Below are 16,132 nucleotides of genomic sequence, written 5' to 3'. Positions count from 1 at the left end.
CAGTTTCCACGCATTATTGTACGAGAATCCACACTCCACAGGGATCCGTTTTACAAAGACAATGAACCATTTCTTAAAATTCATTTACAGCCTCGTAGGGTGCTGCATCATCTCGGTCAGCTTCATTCACCACCAAACCGAGCAATCATACTGCCCGCTCACCTTTCATAATCGAGTCGAGATACATCAGAGGCGACAGCTCCGTCGTGTCCCAGGGATACATGTATTCGTTCATTGACCAGCTAATATGATGAAATTAGTACGGTTCTCTCATTTATCATCGAATTCAGCAAACGAACCTGTCCCCCAACATGGCAGTAAAGTTGTAACCCATCACTGCGTCCATCATCGGATCTATCGGAGCCGCATCCTGGTCTCTTGGTAAGGAGTAATTCTGCTGTGGCACATTTTCCGCCTGCTCCCGTTCAGGAGTTGATAATGACCCGCAAGTGTGCAAGGCGGGAGCTTTCTGTATGGCGTTTTGCAGAGCCACCAATGCTCTGGTGTGGTTCATGGACAGCCAGTTATTGTTTCCTGACGCATCAACCATCATGCCAGTCTCGTCATCTGCCTGCGCTGCCCGAGAAAATATTTCCATTACTCGCTGCAGCACATCTCGGCTCTCCTGGTCACATCGCGTTTCTTCCCACAGACAAAGTAGAATCGTGGCACTTAGAACTGCATGTATAAGAGACCATGTCCGAATAGGGATGATGCTCAGCGCCTGAAACTCTATGAATGCTTTTGCTGTGTTCATCAAGCTCTCTTTGGCTCGAGACTTGAGAGCTCGGATAACATTAGTCTGCCCATTCTCGGTAGTAGCAAATTTTGTGAGAGCTGGCCGGCACAATACCGAGACTGCGAAAAACAGCTGAATCTCTATGCTAAGGCTCTCGTAGCGCTGCTGGATGTTTGTGCATTTCTCTCGGTGCTGCAAATAAGGCACAGCTCGTGATCTGTATCCATCCAACTCGGTCAGCAGCTTCATTGATGCCTCACAGTTTGGCTTTTCTAGTTCCAGGAGACTAGTGGATACTGAAACAATACCACACATCATTTCTGAGAAATCTAGTGGTTCATTAGATCTAAGAGAGTTTTGCGTCGCGAGGGATTGCTTGGACGCAATGTGCGGCCGGCCATGGCACAGGCTGAGCAAGCAGTCCTGTCTGCAGATGGCGTCCCTGTGGAAATGATCAAAGGATCAGCTCATATTCGATATTGTGCTATTAAGTGAGGGCTCGGTTCGTAACATAAAATACCAAACAAGTAGACATACCAAAGAGCCTGTTTTTTCTTTGCCCCTTCTTCCGACTGTTGAGACGCACTTTGCGTGTGCAAGCCCAAAGCCTGCGCTGCCCGAACAGTGGTGCCCATCATGACCCACGCACCATCCGACTGCCCAACATCTTGGAGAACAGTTCCGATGATGAGTAGTGTTTGAACCCCGTCGAGTGATGGATGCAAGACGTAATTAGCCAGACGCAGAGCGTCAAATGCGCGTTGTACTAACAAGAGTACATCAGGTTAGCTCTACTTCATATACCTGTTGAAAGCGATGAACACGAGCTTTCTTTTCTTACCAAAGTCAAGGCAATGTTCAGAGCGCTTCTTTGGAGATTGCATCACTGAGTAATGCGCACTGGTGGCAAGTGCGGCCAGTATTAGAGCAATTTGCGATATATAGGCTTTGCAGACCCATTTCGTCGATATCACGTTGGGGCTACGAAGCTCACCAGCTTCCAGGGCTGCAAGATAGTCGCAAAAGGTAGACTCTAGACCATCAGGATCCAGCAGAACAGGGCTTAACGGATATATCGTGGCCCCATGAGAGGGAAAATATCTAACAGTGAGAGTGCAATAGTCAGCAAAAATAGACGGCATTCGTGACAACATAAGTACAATTGGTATGTATTACAAATACACCCAAAAACAATGGAAACAAGTTGGCCGTACCTCAGCACTTCCTGTTTCTGAGGAATAATCTTCAGCAACTCTGCCCACCTCTCCTGTAGAGTCTTGATCTTCATGAACGGATAAAACTCCAAGGTGTTGTGTAAGCCAAGGAGTGGTCCGGCCTTGCGCCTCATCTCAACGGCGGGAGAGTCGGCAGAGCCGTGCAGCATAGTGAGTACGGAGCTGCCTCCTTGATAGAGCTCCTTTCGTGGGGGGTGATAATTAGCCGTCGCTGCTGTGTTTTGAGGCCCTGTGAAAAGTATCGAGTTTGATATCCGTGGTGTACCGAGAGAGGATGGTGTATGAGCGAGAGATGGCTCAGGCTCATTGCCATCATCACCAGCTTCAGCATTCCTTCGCGGTGGCTCAAGCCCAGGCTCTGGGTCTGACTCGGGCTCAGGCTCAGAGTCTCTCCTTCGAGAAGCCCTCACAGGCGTTACACTTGCAGCTGCTGCTTTGGCACGCCGCCCGCGCTTCTTCTCGGACGTGCCCACATTGTAGGAGCAGATCTCGGGATGGCCTCTCTTCTGACAGGTCTGGCAGGGCTGGCCGTGGTCGCACTTGACCTTGCGCTGGCGACACGGATAGCAGGACCGAGCCTGCGAGATGCGGCGCAGATACAGCACTCGGTCGATTTCTCTTTGCTGGGGAGATGGCTGGAGATCCATTGCGATGAAGCTGGGAGATGCCTATGATGAAAATGTTCCGAGGGTCCGAGCCTGTAGAGGTATGGTATAGCGTGCCGCTTACCTTACCTTATGTAAAAGAGCGTGGCGGCTGGTTCGGCGCCTCGGAGTTTCTAGTCCCAGTGCCGTCTCGGCAAACCACCACGGCATCTTGATATGCTGTACTTGCGTGAAGCCATCACAGAACTGAAACAGAGAATTTCACAACTAGACGTCATTAATCTCCTCACGAGATGAGCTGTAATCCGAAGAGCTCCGGAAATTCCACAAAGCTCATCAAGATGATTGAGTATATATTGCCATGGCAGCGCCGCCAGAGGAGCAGTTGACATGCCACCAGCAAACAAAACAACATACATTCAACAGCATCTTCATTGAATCAGTCAATCATCCGATCAATTGATCATATAAAAATCTTCATTTTTAAATTCGCCATGTCTCAAATCGCTCTGCCTGAAGCCTCGGATCCCGAGCCTCCTCACTTGAGCTTCCGCTCCTTTGTCAATGCCCTCCGTCAGGACAACGATCTCGTCGACATTGACGCCCCTATTGACGCAAACCTCGAGGCTGCAGCAATCACCCGCCTCGTCTGTGAAACCGACGACAAGGCACCGCTCTTCAACAACGTCATCGGTGCCAAAGATGGTCTCTGGCGCATCCTCGGAGCCCCTGCCTCTCTCCGCAAGACGCCCGGCGAGAAGTACGGCCGTCTGGCTCGCCACATGGCGCTGCCTCCAACTGCCAGCATGCGTGAAATCATAGACAAGATGCTGTCTGCAAGCAGCCTCACCCCGATTGAACCGGTTGTCGTGCCCACTGGCCCCATCAAGGAAAACTCCATTGAGGGAGACGACATTGATCTGACGGCCCTTCCGGTGCCATTGGTCCATCAGTCTGACGGTGGACGATACATCCAGACATTTGGCATGCACATTCTGCGTTCTCCTGATGGCAGCTGGACCAACTGGTCTATTGCTCGAGCCATGGTGTCTGGCAAGCGGACTCTGGCCGGGCTCGTCATCAGTCCCCAGCACATCAAGCAGATCCACGATTTGTGGAAGAAGGAGGGCAAAACTGAGATCCCCTGGGCCCTTGCATTCGGCGTCCCTCCCACCGCCATCATGGCTTCCTCAATGCCCATCCCTGACGGAGTTAGTGAGGCCGGTTACGTGGGAGCCATTGCGGGAGAGCCCATCAAGCTGGTCAAGTGTGATACCAACGACCTCATGGTTCCGGCCAACTCAGAAATCGTCCTCGAGGGCACCCTCTCCGTCACTGAGATGCAGCCTGAAGGCCCCTTTGGCGAGATGCACGGCTACACGTTTCCTGGTGAGAGCCATCCGGGCCCCAAATACACCGTCAACAAGATTACGTACCGCAACAACGCAATCCTGCCCATGTCTTCGTGCGGTCGCCTGACAGACGAGACTGTAAGTATCTCCCTACCCCCACTTTGCCTCACTCTTTCACACAGTAACTATAAGCTAACCATCTTGTTCAACCAGCAAACCATGATTGGAGTCCTCGCCGCAGCCGAAATCCGGCAGCTCTGCCAGGACACCGGCCTCCCCATCACCGACGCCTTCGCCCCCTTTGTCGGCCAAGCCACCTGGGTCGCTCTCAAAGTCGACACGGCCCGCCTCCGCGCCATGAATACCACATCCAAGGCCTTCTCCGAACAAGTCGGCAACCTCATCTTCCGGTCCAAGCCCGGCTTCACCATCCACCGCCTCATCCTCGTGGGCGACGACATCGATGTTTACGACGACAAGGACGTCATGTGGGCATTTACGACTCGTTGCCGCCCTGGAACTGACGAGGTCTTTTTCGAGGATGTTGTTGGCTTTTTGCTTATTCCGTATATGGGACATGGTAATGGGGATGCTAACAAGGGCGGCAAGGTTGTGAGCGATGCATTGCTGCCGGTGGAGTATACGACTGGCAAGAATTGGGAGAATGCTGACTTTAAGAATGCCTATCCGAAAGAGGTTCAGGATAAGGTGTTGAAGGACTGGGAGACGCTGGGATTCCGGAAGCTGGAGTGAAGCTTGAGCTTAGATGGGGCTTTCAACGTTGACTCTAGAGTATAGATTGGATAGACTTTTATAGATATAGAATGACAGATTAAATATTTTCTCACAAGCTTGTTTGCTGTTTCGTCATCGACTTAGACATCATCTGGCACCTGTTAAGTGAAACAGTTGCAGCGGTAATTGGAGGATCAGGTTAATTTTACTCTACAGCAAACCCGCATAGCCGCTTTTCATTTCAATAGCACTCACTTCATCATCAACGCCGCATACCAAGCCTTCAAAACCACCAGCATCATATCCCCCATCTATTCTATCCGTTCCCCTATTGTTACAAGTTCTCGTTTCATCCATCAATAGAATGTACCGGTTAGCGACTCATCATCCAAGAAGACCAAGGAAGTGAAAGACTCCGGCAAGTCATTGTGCTCTTTTGTGACTCGATCCCGTGCGAAGTGTTTGAAGGCATATCGCGATTCCACATCCACCAAGAGTAGAGATTCCCTCACATCACCCATGGCACCATGGCTCAATTCGTCCAGCTCTTTCATCCCATGAAATGGGCCTCAAATCAACTTTATAGTACTGGGACAGAGTGAAAGTCCGCTGGGAAATTACCCTTGCTCTCAGCCATGGTTTTTTCTATCCCATCTGCGGATTGTCTATTCCTGTATGTTACTTCTGGAGCTGCAAGTTGTCTATTTGTATGTTAGAGGTTGAGCGACAAGGCTGATAAAACTCAACATACTGTCTTGCAGCCGTGGAACTTCTCCGCATCTGAGCTTTTTCCATCGCCTCATCCAGAAGTTTGTACCGTGGATCTCCAGCCTGCAGATATGCAACAGGCATGCAGCAATCTGTGGTCTTCATCATGGGATCCGCTCCAGCATTTAGTAATACTTCGACCACTTCTTCATACCTTGCGCGAATTTGCTTTCCCCTGGTCGAAAAATGAAGTGGTGTCGATCCATCTTTGTCTTTTGCATTGCAGTCAGCGCCCGAGTCTAACAGCATTGTAGTGACCCCCGGCGAAGCGTATCCGGCAGCGAAATGAAGCGGCGTTCGGCCGTCTTTGTCTTTCGCATGGTGACTTTTCATATCTTCGAGTTTCTTACTTGGAAGAAGTATCTTTACAACGTTTTCATACGCTCTCTTGGACGCAAAGTGAAGCGCCGTCTGCCCAGCCTGGTCCTGGGACCTGAGGATGTTTCTCTTGTTGCCCCTATCCACCAGTATCTCAACGATGCTCACGTGTCCAGCCCCATCTGCGTAGTGCAAGGCAGTTCGTCCCTCGACATCTTTATACAAAATATCTATTTCAGAATTACATAGATGGGTGATGATGGCAGTATGTCCGTACCCAGCGGCGCAGTGGAGTGCCGTCTGATTGCTGAAGTCAACAAGGTTGATGCTCGCACCAGCTTTTAGCAACTCCTCCACGATGTCTAGATACCCGTTTGCAGAGGCTTGTTGTATTGCTCCCACGGTATTTGGATCTGTGCCACTTTTGATGAGATTCTTCACTTCTTCCACTGAGCCGTCCTTACAGGCTTTAAGAAGGCGTCCCCGTAGCTCCATATGATTGGTCTCTGTGCAATTGCAACAGGGAGGCAAGTCTTTCAGCAGCTGCCAACTTTTAGGACGTTCGTCGCGGTCTGCTCGCAGCATCTTCTGGCAAATAGCGACTATCTTAGGCTGCCAGGCATCTTTTTCATCGAGCGCAGTAATTGAAGTCGGCAAGCTGTCCATAAATTTGTGCACCATGTCAATCTTCTTAGCGAAAGACGCGATGCCGCTCTGTGTATCTTTCAATGCTGTCGAGAGCTCCTTCATCCAATTCAAATAGTAGGAAACAAACATCTTCAGAAACACAGCGCCTAGGGAAAAGATATCAGCGGACCGGCCACGCGTGCTTCCTTCTAGTACCTCGGGAGCACAGTACTCGTCAGACCTTGCACGAGCCTGGGCGGGCACTGTTGTTGAGAGCGTTATGCCAATACTCATGGTCGAAATTCCAAAATCTGCCAAGTACACTTTCCCATTCTTTACTAATATATTCGCAGGTTTGATATCCCGATGACGGATGCCCATACCGTGAATGTAATCCACGGCGGATAGCAAGCAGCCGAACCATTCTCGTTTCAGATCTTTCCTCTTTTTAACAAGGCATTTCGAAAGATTTTCATCTGCACGATCCATTACAAGTGCAAACTGTGGCGGGTCCTCGATGGCAAATGCGTCGATGAGCTTCGCAACGTGCTGGTGCTGAGCATGATAGAGAATCTTTACTTCTTTCAAGAATTCGGCCTTTGCGGTTTCTATATAGTTCTCCTTTGTATCCAATAACGCCTCTTCATTCTCATAAACTCCAATAGTTTTCTGGGCGTAGAGGTCGTTGGTATCATCGCTTCTGCCTGAAGAACGCCTCCGAGCACATTGCACTGCCCACAGACTAGACCCGATCAATTCACTAACTATGAATGGTGTATCTTTAGATCCTTTGTAGACTGTAAGCTCTGTACCATCAAATGTTTTGGTATCCATGATAACGAAAAAGTAAGGTGAGTACAATTCAAAGGATAAATGGATGGTTCCTTATTAGGGAAAGGCAGGGATTAACTCTATGTCACCAAGTATGGGTGTCTACTTCTTGCAGAGTTAGACACTCCACTCTTGCTAACGGTCGATATTACTATGCCAGCTAAACTATGGAGGCGCTGGAGAAGAAATAAAGGAAGATAGATGACATTATGCACGCGGGAGGGCAATTGACTAATTTATCGTGGGTTTTGCGGCTCTATCTAGTAAGCGATTTTATCACGTAGGGCAATCCACACGCGGCAGGAGGTGACTCGGGCAAACTGGAAGACGATGTAACCTCGTGAGAATCAAGATTGCCTGGCCCTTTCTTTGATAATGCGGGTGCTAATCCGAGCTTCTTGTGTGTATACTCCCCACATTGCTGCCCAACTACATGCAAACCCTGTCAGAATAAGCGTCCAGGTTGATGAGGCTAGTCCCAAGGGGAAAGTTACGATTTGGCCTTGAATACAGAGTAGAATGTATATTGCCTCACGAATACTACTTGGGTGGGTAATACAGTATTCAGTATTACCTACATGTAGACTATGTCGGCAGCATATCCCTAGGTAAGTAGTAGGGCATCGGGTTATTGCTCAAAAAGGTCTCACCAAGCCAGGCCATTTCTCATAGTATCCCGTCTCTACCCGACCAAGAGGGTATCAGAAAATAGAGGCTGAGCGATGATCGACGTACAAATCCGAATAGCACACAAACACAAAGTGATGACACCCTGGCTGTGTAATGTTGTGCGTACCTATTACTCCAGCATATGTACGTATTATTCATTAGTTGATATTAGATAAAGAATTGAATCCTCATAATTTGAAGGAAAATGATAATACATATTGGCTTTACTATTTAAATATAATATATAACTGTCAGAGACCAAGGAGCTTTCTAGCGGCAAAGGTAACATTGATATACAAATTTAATAAGAAATATCATGATGATGACTGCTTTAATAAATTATATTTCATATACTAATACATCAACCTTTTTTTTTTTAAACCCCTTGCCCCCCAATATGTGATGTTCTGTGTTCCCAGCCATCTCGCTCGTAATCCGTACAAAGTAGTGCGCTGCTCGCTGCTCGCTCCCCAATCGCTCCCCCCAACTCTAGTTCTATGTGCTCAATGTGTAGATACATACATCATAATAAGTAAATCAGTAAAACGGCATCAAACCTAGGTAAAAAAGGACCCTCGTGCACCGCTGGATGTCGATATAAGCTCGATCAAAACAACATCAAGGTAGAGAGAACAAGTCCTCATCTTAACCTCACTCTTCCTTCTTTTGCGATTTTTCGGCTTCTTGGCTCCCGTTTGATTGCTCTTTTTTGGTTCCAGAGGCCTTTTCGGATTTGCCCTTTTTCCACTTGGATATCTTCTCGCCCAAGTAGCGCCATGATTTCTTGAAGCCGCCCATCAGCAGTCCCTTGACGCTCTGCGAAGTGCTTGGCCAGTTGACTGTCTGCTTAATGACCTGGCGAGTGATGCGCTGCAGCTGTTCGGGGTCGTCTGCGGCAACTCGTTTCTCAAACTCTCCCGCTTGGCGCCGTTTAACAGCTCCATCATAGTCCGACGTTGCCTCCATCATGGCCTTGAACTCGTCTTGGGGGATGCCAAACTTCTTGCGGTACTGAAAGTAAAGTCGAGACCTGAAGCTTCCTGGCAGGCGCCTAACCATGTTTCCTCGCTTAACCAAATCCATGTCCTGCTGCAGCCTAGTGTTGGCTTCGGGGTTCAAAATCCAGTTCTCGTCGTCCAGCCGGACCGGGTCGACAAACGTCACGTTGGGAAGCGTCCTAATTAGCGGAGCGTAGAGTCGGCGGAAATGAACCATGTTGTTAGAGACTATGTTGGCCACCTTGCTCTTATTTTCGGTAGGGAGGGCCATTCTGGGGTCGCCGAGATAGCTGAGGCCGGCAATGGTGCTGTACAGATCGGCTTCGGTAAAATTGGGCGGCAAAAGGAGGAGAGCAGTTCGGACAGCGGCGATGAGGTTAATCTGATTTGCCAGACGGACTCGCGGGTGGTCTCGCAGAATCTTGACGGGCTTCTGGAGGCGTCCCGCCAAGTACAGGTTATCCCAGGTAGATAGGTCTCTCACCAGGTTGTCGATGCTTGTAACGCCATACTTGATCAGCATGCCATTCATTTCGATGTAGGGGTTGAAATAAACGCCAGCGCCCCAGCCCTGGACTCGTGAGACAAAACCAGAACCAAGCGATGCGACCCCTGAGTAGTGATCTCGGTGCTGCTTCATGTTGATGGAGTGCCAGTGCTCTGTATGCGTGACTCCGAAAATAAAGTCAATCATCTTGGGCGAGCCCTTTTGGGCCTTGACAAGGGCCTCGGGAGGCTTGGGGTGGACAGCTCGAAACTCGGCTTCGCTGACGCTGCGACCAGCCTTTTCTTGGGGAAAGACGCCCGAGCCGTAGGCGAAACAGTAGACAATTGGCGCATTGAACTGACGGAGCATCATACGCAAGGCCTCTTTGAGCTCATAGTTGATGATCATGTGTTGATTAACACCAAAAAGGCGATGGGGGAGCTCGTCGAACCGTTGGATGGCAAAGTCTACCGTATCCTCCCACTCATCGCCATATAGGTTGAACTTGCCTCCAGCGGATTCTTTGCGACGGCTTGATGATGATGATGCCGATGTCGATGATGATGTTGGGGTCGCTCCGGACGAGGGAGTCTGGGATGCTGATGTTGCTTGTTCACGGCTCTGGCTATCCGCTTGCCCGCTCTGCGGGGGAGTTGTCGAGTTGGAAGACCATCGCTGCTGAGAGGAGAGAGATAAAGTTGATGGCAGTAATGATAAGGAAGAGGACGAGGGAGATGACAATCGATTGTAGCCGGATCGAGCTTCGGAATTGGAGGAGAGGAATAGCGACGTTAGCCGAGGCGCCGCAGCCGCTGAGAGAGAGCTTCTAGCCTGCCAATGGATTTCACGTCAGTCATGGTTTGCTCGCTATAAGCAACGCCGGTAGATATTTCATTTACCCCGATACTTCTTCCAAGGGCGACCATTGCGAATGGAGATGGGCGAGCCAATTCAATCCTTGGAGCTGAGCTGATTCGAGTTGAGCAAGGGATGGCTATTCGCGGATACGGGAGTAGCGGCAAAGGCCACGGGAAGACGCTCAGGCGGTGCGCTCCATGTACTAAATATTCAAGGCGGTATCGATGCGGAATTGGTTGAAGCTATTCGATAGTCGCATATCCAGAGGTTTTGTGGTGTTTTTGGCAGAGGATGGTGGGATGGAAGGGGAGCTGGCAGAGCTTCCCACTATCCTGTTCGATCTGGGCGGCGAGTGGGTCACGGGCAGGCTTTGAGCTGCGTCATTGGCAAGGGGAATCGAGTACAAGCTGTAGCAAGCTAAATAAGCTGGGAAGACATGTACCTGTTCGTCAATTGTCTTGAAATTTGCATCCATGGTCAATTACACTCATTGTTATATATTTTATCTTTTAAATGCCTCATAATTGCCACCTTTACCCAACAAATGGAGGGCAATTTTGTGAATTGGATGATTCAAGCTGCTGGGCCGGAGAACCGACCATGGCGATGGGCCGAATGCCGATTGGCTGGCCCAGATCTTATCTTATTGACTGCCGTGGGAGAAGTATCAGGCACATTGAACGAGTAAAGAAAAATATTCACTGGTGCTGCGTGTGTTTTAATCCATTGGATGTTGTATGAAAATTAGTTGGAGAGAATAGATATTTTCTGCATGTATGGTTAGAATTGCGTCATCGTCTTCTTCTCTTTAACAGGACATGTCTTGTCTATTTGTTGCTATAGCACACTTGGTATATCCAAGCTGTAATTGTTAATACCTAGGTTATACTCCAGGCTCAGTTTTGTTTATATCCAACAACAGCTCAAATACCAATCGGCACCAATAAAGCTGTCTTTCTCAGTGAGGGAATTGCTGAACCATTTTCTTCTCAATTGCAGCAGTGTACCTAATTTACCTCTGCCATTTCTGCCAAAGCCTCTCTTCCCGCTGTTGTAAGCGCCTACCCGAGAGCTTGCTGCGTCACGTGACCACCCATACAGCATCTTCTCAGACGCGCTTCTGCGCGTTTCTCAAAGACGAAAAAAAGATCAACAACAGCCATTATCAATATTTCCAAGGCCAGAGCCAGTCGAGATGCGCGGCCGCGCTATGCAGGAAGCGGGAGGCCCTGCCGGTCGGCCAAACTCTCGATCAACCAGCAGATTGCGAACCGCTAGCAGCTCCAGCTTGCCACGGCCAAATCTGTCACTCCGTGATTCAAGGGTTAGTCGACAATAGCGACGAATGTCTTTGATGCTGGATATGCTGATGATTTCTTTTAATTGTGCTTAGATAGCGTCTTTCCGAGCAACTCAACCCATCCCCAACATCCATACCGCAGAAGTAAACACTTCCAGGCCCTCTTCAAGGCAGAGCAATGCAGCTGCGTCAGTTCGAGGCTCGCTCGAGGGCTCAAGATCGAAAGAAAACCTAGTGCCGCCCAACGCGGACGAACATGACAAGCTTCGAAAGGAAATCGAGGCCCTCAAGGCCGAGGTTGGAACATTGCAATACCGTCTGCAGACTGCCGAGCAAGAAAAGGACATTGCACTGTCTCAGCAAAACAACAAGATGGAGCAAGCCCGTCGCCGTGAACAAGAAGAGGCCCAACAGCGCCAATCGGCCGAGGCAGAGAGGGCCAAGGCAGACACCAAAACGGAGTCGATCAGGCGGGAAATGGAGGAGCTAAAGGAGGCCGCAGCAAACGAAAAGCGACTGCTCGAGTCCAAAGTTCGAGCCGCCGAGGACGAGGCCCGTCTTGCGCAGGAGCAGATAGAGGACCTATCCAGCGCCAAAGATGAAGCCGCGAGAAGAGCAGACAAAAAGGCCAACGACCTGCAGATGCAAATCGCTGCGGCAAATAGTTCAATACAGGACCTGGGGCGGGAGGCCGAGGCGCGAGAGTCAACGCTGCAGCAGTACCAAGAGCAGATTCTGGAAAAGGACACCTTGATTGGCAGGTTAGAAGCAGACGTTTTGCGGCTCAAGGCACAAAGTGGCGACGCAGAGACGATGGAGATTATCAAGAGGGAGCTATCGGAACAGGTTTCGCACATTCGTGCTCTCGAAGCTACAAACCGCGACCAGCTTGCCGAGCTAAAGCGACTCCGAGCAGTCAACAAGGCCGTCGAAATTGTCGAGGAGGAAAAGAGGACGCTGTTGCGCAAAGTCGAGGCTGCGGAGAGGCTAGAGGCGGAGCTGGCAGAAGCCAGGATACAGCGGCAGAGACTAGAAGACGAGCGTCTATCATGGTCGGCCTATCTCGAGAACGTGTCGGATACAGGACAGGCCGAGTTTGACTCCCCTGAAGAAATTGCGCGGGCGCTCGTTCAGGAGCGGCTGACCAGTGCCTCTTACGTCGAGCAGCTTGGAGCTGTCCGTGCCGAAGTTGCAGCGCTGCAGGGGCAGATCCAAGCCTTGGAGGAGGAAAAGGCTCAGCTAAGAAGCCAGGCCGAGAATGCCACGACGTCTGCGGAGGCCGCTAATACCGACAAAGTGCGCATGCGTCTGGATCGCCAACGTGCCCTGGCCCTGAAGGAAGTCGAATACTTGCGCGCGCAGCTCAAGGCGTTTGACACTGAAGAACACGCGATGCAGCCCGAGGGCTTTGACGAGACGCGAGTGGCACGGATCCAGGAGCTGGAGGACATGGTGGACAATTACAAGATGGAGGTGCAGCGGCTGCATGGCGAGCTCTCATCCATGGACGTCTCGTCGCAGCTGCTACCGGCAGGAAGCAAACGAAGCCGTGCCGAAGACGACGCCGCCCAGGAGCAAATGGGCCAGCTTACGCGTAAGAACCGCAAGCTTCAGGAGGAGCTGACGAGCATGCAGACGCAGGTTGCCATGCTCGAAAAGGACCTCTCCACCAGTCGTGAGCAGCTGGCTGCGGCCAAGGAGCAGACCAAGACGCGCGTGCTGTCGTTGAGATCCAACCCGACGTCGGACTACGAGGCGATCAAGCGGGCGACGCTGGAGGCGCTGCAAAAGGAGAACAAGGAGCTGCTGGCGACACTGCGTTCGAAGCAGACGGACCCTGCGATTCCCTTGGTCCCGACGTCGGTGCTGAGTGCCATGGAGCGCGAAATCGCCGCAGCCAAGGCGGAGACGGCGAGCGCGCAAAAGTCGGCGCGGCGTCTCAAGGAGGTCTGGGGCTCCAAATCGCAGGAGTTCAAGGAGGCCATCTTCTCGACGCTGGGATGGACGGTGACATTTATCCCCAACGGCAAGATGCGGGTGGAGAGCACATTTTACCCATCGCAGTCGGACGAGCATGAGAATTCGATTGTGTTTGACGGCGAGAGGGGTACGATGAAGGTGGGCGGCGGGCCTAAGAGTGCGTTTGCGCGCAAGATTGGAGATCACATTGGGTTCTGGGTGAGGGAGAAGGGGTGTATCCCGGGGTTTCTGGCGGCGTTGACGCTGGAGTTTTATGAGGAGCATGCGAGGGCTGCTTCAGGGGAGTGAGGGTTGATACGGAAGAAGGACTGAGGAAGGGGAAGAAGAAAGGGAAGACAAAGGGAGAAGACTATAAAGATGACGGATATCGATTTTACGCAAGTGCTGCCCGGTATTACGAGTCTTTTTTGCTTGTTGCTCCTTTTTGAAGCCATGAGGCATGCTTGGGATTGTGCGAGCCAATCATCATAATAAGGAGACGTCTTATTTAGCAGCATTTGTACAGCCTTTTGGGAAGTATGATAGCCATGATATTGCTGTATTTGAATGAAGAAAAGAATTACTACATGGCCTCTTATGTTTCAGTATTATCAACTTGTCAACGATGCTCCTTGTGTACAGCATAGACCCTTATATTCAGCCCCTTTATATAGATATGTATGGACAGCGTAATAGTATATACATGATACATCAAACATATACACAAATCAACTCAACAAGCAATCACCCCTTAGCCTAGTTAATTCCCACTTGGGCCACACGTCGCCACCTTGAGTCCATTCATAATATTCGAATAACCCGCCGGTTGCAGCTCATCCGGCACACCCGCCGGAATCGTGCCCACATACGCATTGAAGTTGTAAATACCACACGGGCAGTGATCCAGGATCTGCATTCCCGCATCGCCAGACAGGTTGTTCACCTTGAACGAGATCGGGCCAGGAGCCATGTCGACGGAGAACTTGTTGGCGCCGGCTGCGGCCTGGAACGTCTGCGTCTTGCCGCCGACGGTGACCTCGAGCGTGCCGGCTTCCTTGAGGAGCGTGACGATGAAGACTTTGTCTTGCAGTGTCTGGTAGCCGTCGGGACGGCCCTTGAAGTAGTTGCCCGTGGAGTTGTCGGCATCTCCCATGGTCGTATCCGTGGCATCGCAGTTGATGCTCGACAGCGTAGGCCGGAACCAGTACACAATCTTGTCCTCGGTAATGTGCGCCCCTGGATCGTTGGAGCCCTGCTTGTACGCAGCGATAAAGGGCTCCGCCATGTCCAGCCAGCCGTTGTGCGGCATGCCGTACGTCCACTTGGAGTTGCCGTCGTCGCCGTGCGGGCTGTCGAGGCGGCCGACGTAGTGGCTCTCGCCGTAGTCGTTCCAGGTGATGATTTCGACGAAGCGCGGCTTGAGCTGCAGGATCTCGGTCCAGCGGTCGAACCACAAGAAGTCGCCGGGAAACACCCAGTTCTTGGAGTAGGGCACCTCGGCGCCAAAGTGCGTCGAGAACCACGGCGAGACGGGCGCGAGATACGGCTTCCCGGCGAGGGCGTTGGTGTAGATGCCGTCGCCGTCCTGGACCGTGACGTTGGCCCCTGGCTTGGGCGCCTTGTTGTTGCCGTCGCTGGGCCAGGCCATCCAGTTGAAGGCACTGTCGACGGCGCCCAGGTTCGTGCCCTGCTGGGGATGGAAGTTTGGCGCCCAGAAGATGTTTCCTCCGGCAGCAGCTCGTACGGCATTGGAATCGACGCCGTCGCCGGCAAACGACGAGGCGAAGATCTTGCCGTCGACCAGGAGCTGGGCGGGCTTGGAGCCGTACTTTTGGATCATCTGGCCGACCTGGGTGCCCTGGTCGGTGTGGTACCAGTTGAAATCGAAGGAGATGAAGACCTTCATGCCGTTGTTTGCCGCGGACTCGTAGGCGTATTCGAGCTGCTGGTCGGTGTACGAGTCGACGCCGATGTTGAGCGCAAAGGCGTCGATGCCGGCGGCTTTGGCGTTCTTCATGTCGGCATCGAAGTCGGCGGCGCTGCCTCTGTTGCCGACGATGCCAATCTGGTGATGTTTTGTTAGTTGAATCTTTGTTTTGTTTGTATTTATCATATTCGTTATGTGTTGTCACTTACCATAAAGTGGCAAAAGACGAGCGGTCCGCCATTCTGTCGAGCCTCGAGCGAGTTGGATCGAGGCACCGACAGAGCAGACGATGAAACAGCGAGTGCTGCTGCAGCATAAAGCTTGAGCAAACTCTGAAGATGCATGATGTCGATTAAAGAAAGATGTTACTCTCAACTCAAGAGTTGCAGATGGATGCAAAGCCCAATGCCGGCCAAGACCAGCATCCATCTTATTTATATTCCCCCCCATCCAGCAGCATCTCCCCTATATTCTCAATATTCCGTCTCCGCCCCCGGCATATTGTTTCGTTTCCTCTCGTTTCATCCTTATTCTCACGTCACGTCACGCCCTTGGCAGCAGATGAATAGTTTGCGGCTGCTTCATGTGGAAATGATCATCTGCATCTAAGAATCGGGCTGTGCTCCAAGTGGGAAATGATCTTCTTGGCGACGCCGCAACTCTCGGCGGTTTTATGGCGGGAAGACAGAATAAGTGGGACAGCAAAGGAGGCGTGGATAGACAG

At 51.2% G+C, this 16,132-nt stretch overlaps 6 protein-coding genes across 6 annotated transcripts; 2 read left to right on the top strand and 4 right to left on the bottom strand.

The window, feature by feature from the left end:
- Nucleotides 1-286: 286 nt before the first annotated feature.
- Nucleotides 287-2,621, bottom strand: TRIVIDRAFT_154034 (uncharacterized protein; the record flags this gene model as incomplete). The annotated part of the gene is made up of 5 exons (XM_014099420.1): nucleotides 287-1,166; nucleotides 1,265-1,406; nucleotides 1,581-1,840; nucleotides 1,954-2,203; nucleotides 2,294-2,621. 5 exons carry the CDS (start codon nucleotides 2,619-2,621, stop codon nucleotides 287-289), a joined length of 1,860 nt encoding a protein of 619 aa, XP_013954895.1.
- A 452-nt stretch (nucleotides 2,622-3,073) lies between these two features.
- On the top strand, nucleotides 3,074-4,684 carry TRIVIDRAFT_69398 (uncharacterized protein; the record flags this gene model as incomplete). The annotated part of the gene is made up of 2 exons (XM_014099419.1): nucleotides 3,074-4,069; nucleotides 4,145-4,684. 2 exons carry the CDS (start codon nucleotides 3,074-3,076, stop codon nucleotides 4,682-4,684), a joined length of 1,536 nt encoding a protein of 511 aa, XP_013954894.1.
- A 660-nt stretch (nucleotides 4,685-5,344) lies between these two features.
- On the bottom strand, nucleotides 5,345-7,213 carry TRIVIDRAFT_202590 (uncharacterized protein; the record flags this gene model as incomplete). The annotated part of the gene is made up of 4 exons (XM_014099418.1): nucleotides 5,345-5,367; nucleotides 5,418-5,497; nucleotides 6,030-7,143; nucleotides 7,192-7,213. The coding sequence occupies 4 exons, from the start codon at nucleotides 7,211-7,213 to the stop codon at nucleotides 5,345-5,347; spliced, it is 1,239 nt and encodes a 412-aa protein (XP_013954893.1).
- A 1,317-nt stretch (nucleotides 7,214-8,530) lies between these two features.
- Nucleotides 8,531-10,290, bottom strand: TRIVIDRAFT_192625 (uncharacterized protein; the record flags this gene model as incomplete). Its single annotated transcript, XM_014099417.1, has 2 exons — nucleotides 8,531-9,955; nucleotides 10,264-10,290. The coding sequence occupies 2 exons, from the start codon at nucleotides 10,288-10,290 to the stop codon at nucleotides 8,531-8,533; spliced, it is 1,452 nt and encodes a 483-aa protein (XP_013954892.1).
- A 1,142-nt stretch (nucleotides 10,291-11,432) lies between these two features.
- On the top strand, nucleotides 11,433-13,790 carry TRIVIDRAFT_154145 (uncharacterized protein; the record flags this gene model as incomplete). The annotated part of the gene is made up of 2 exons (XM_014099416.1): nucleotides 11,433-11,546; nucleotides 11,616-13,790. The coding sequence occupies 2 exons, from the start codon at nucleotides 11,433-11,435 to the stop codon at nucleotides 13,788-13,790; spliced, it is 2,289 nt and encodes a 762-aa protein (XP_013954891.1).
- Nucleotides 13,791-14,241: 451 nt separating this feature from the next.
- TRIVIDRAFT_49890 (glycoside hydrolase family 71 protein) lies at nucleotides 14,242-15,752 on the bottom strand (the record flags this gene model as incomplete). The annotated part of the gene is made up of 2 exons (XM_014099415.1): nucleotides 14,242-15,546; nucleotides 15,618-15,752. 2 exons carry the CDS (start codon nucleotides 15,750-15,752, stop codon nucleotides 14,242-14,244), a joined length of 1,440 nt encoding a protein of 479 aa, XP_013954890.1.
- Nucleotides 15,753-16,132: the final 380 nt, after the last annotated feature.

This window comes from Trichoderma virens, assembly GCF_000170995.1.
Source record: "Trichoderma virens Gv29-8 chromosome Unknown TRIVIscaffold_78, whole genome shotgun sequence".
Taxonomy (NCBI): domain Eukaryota; kingdom Fungi; phylum Ascomycota; class Sordariomycetes; order Hypocreales; family Hypocreaceae; genus Trichoderma; species Trichoderma virens.
Note: the sequence above shows the minus strand (reverse complement) of the source record. Positions and strands in the feature narration are given on the sequence as shown.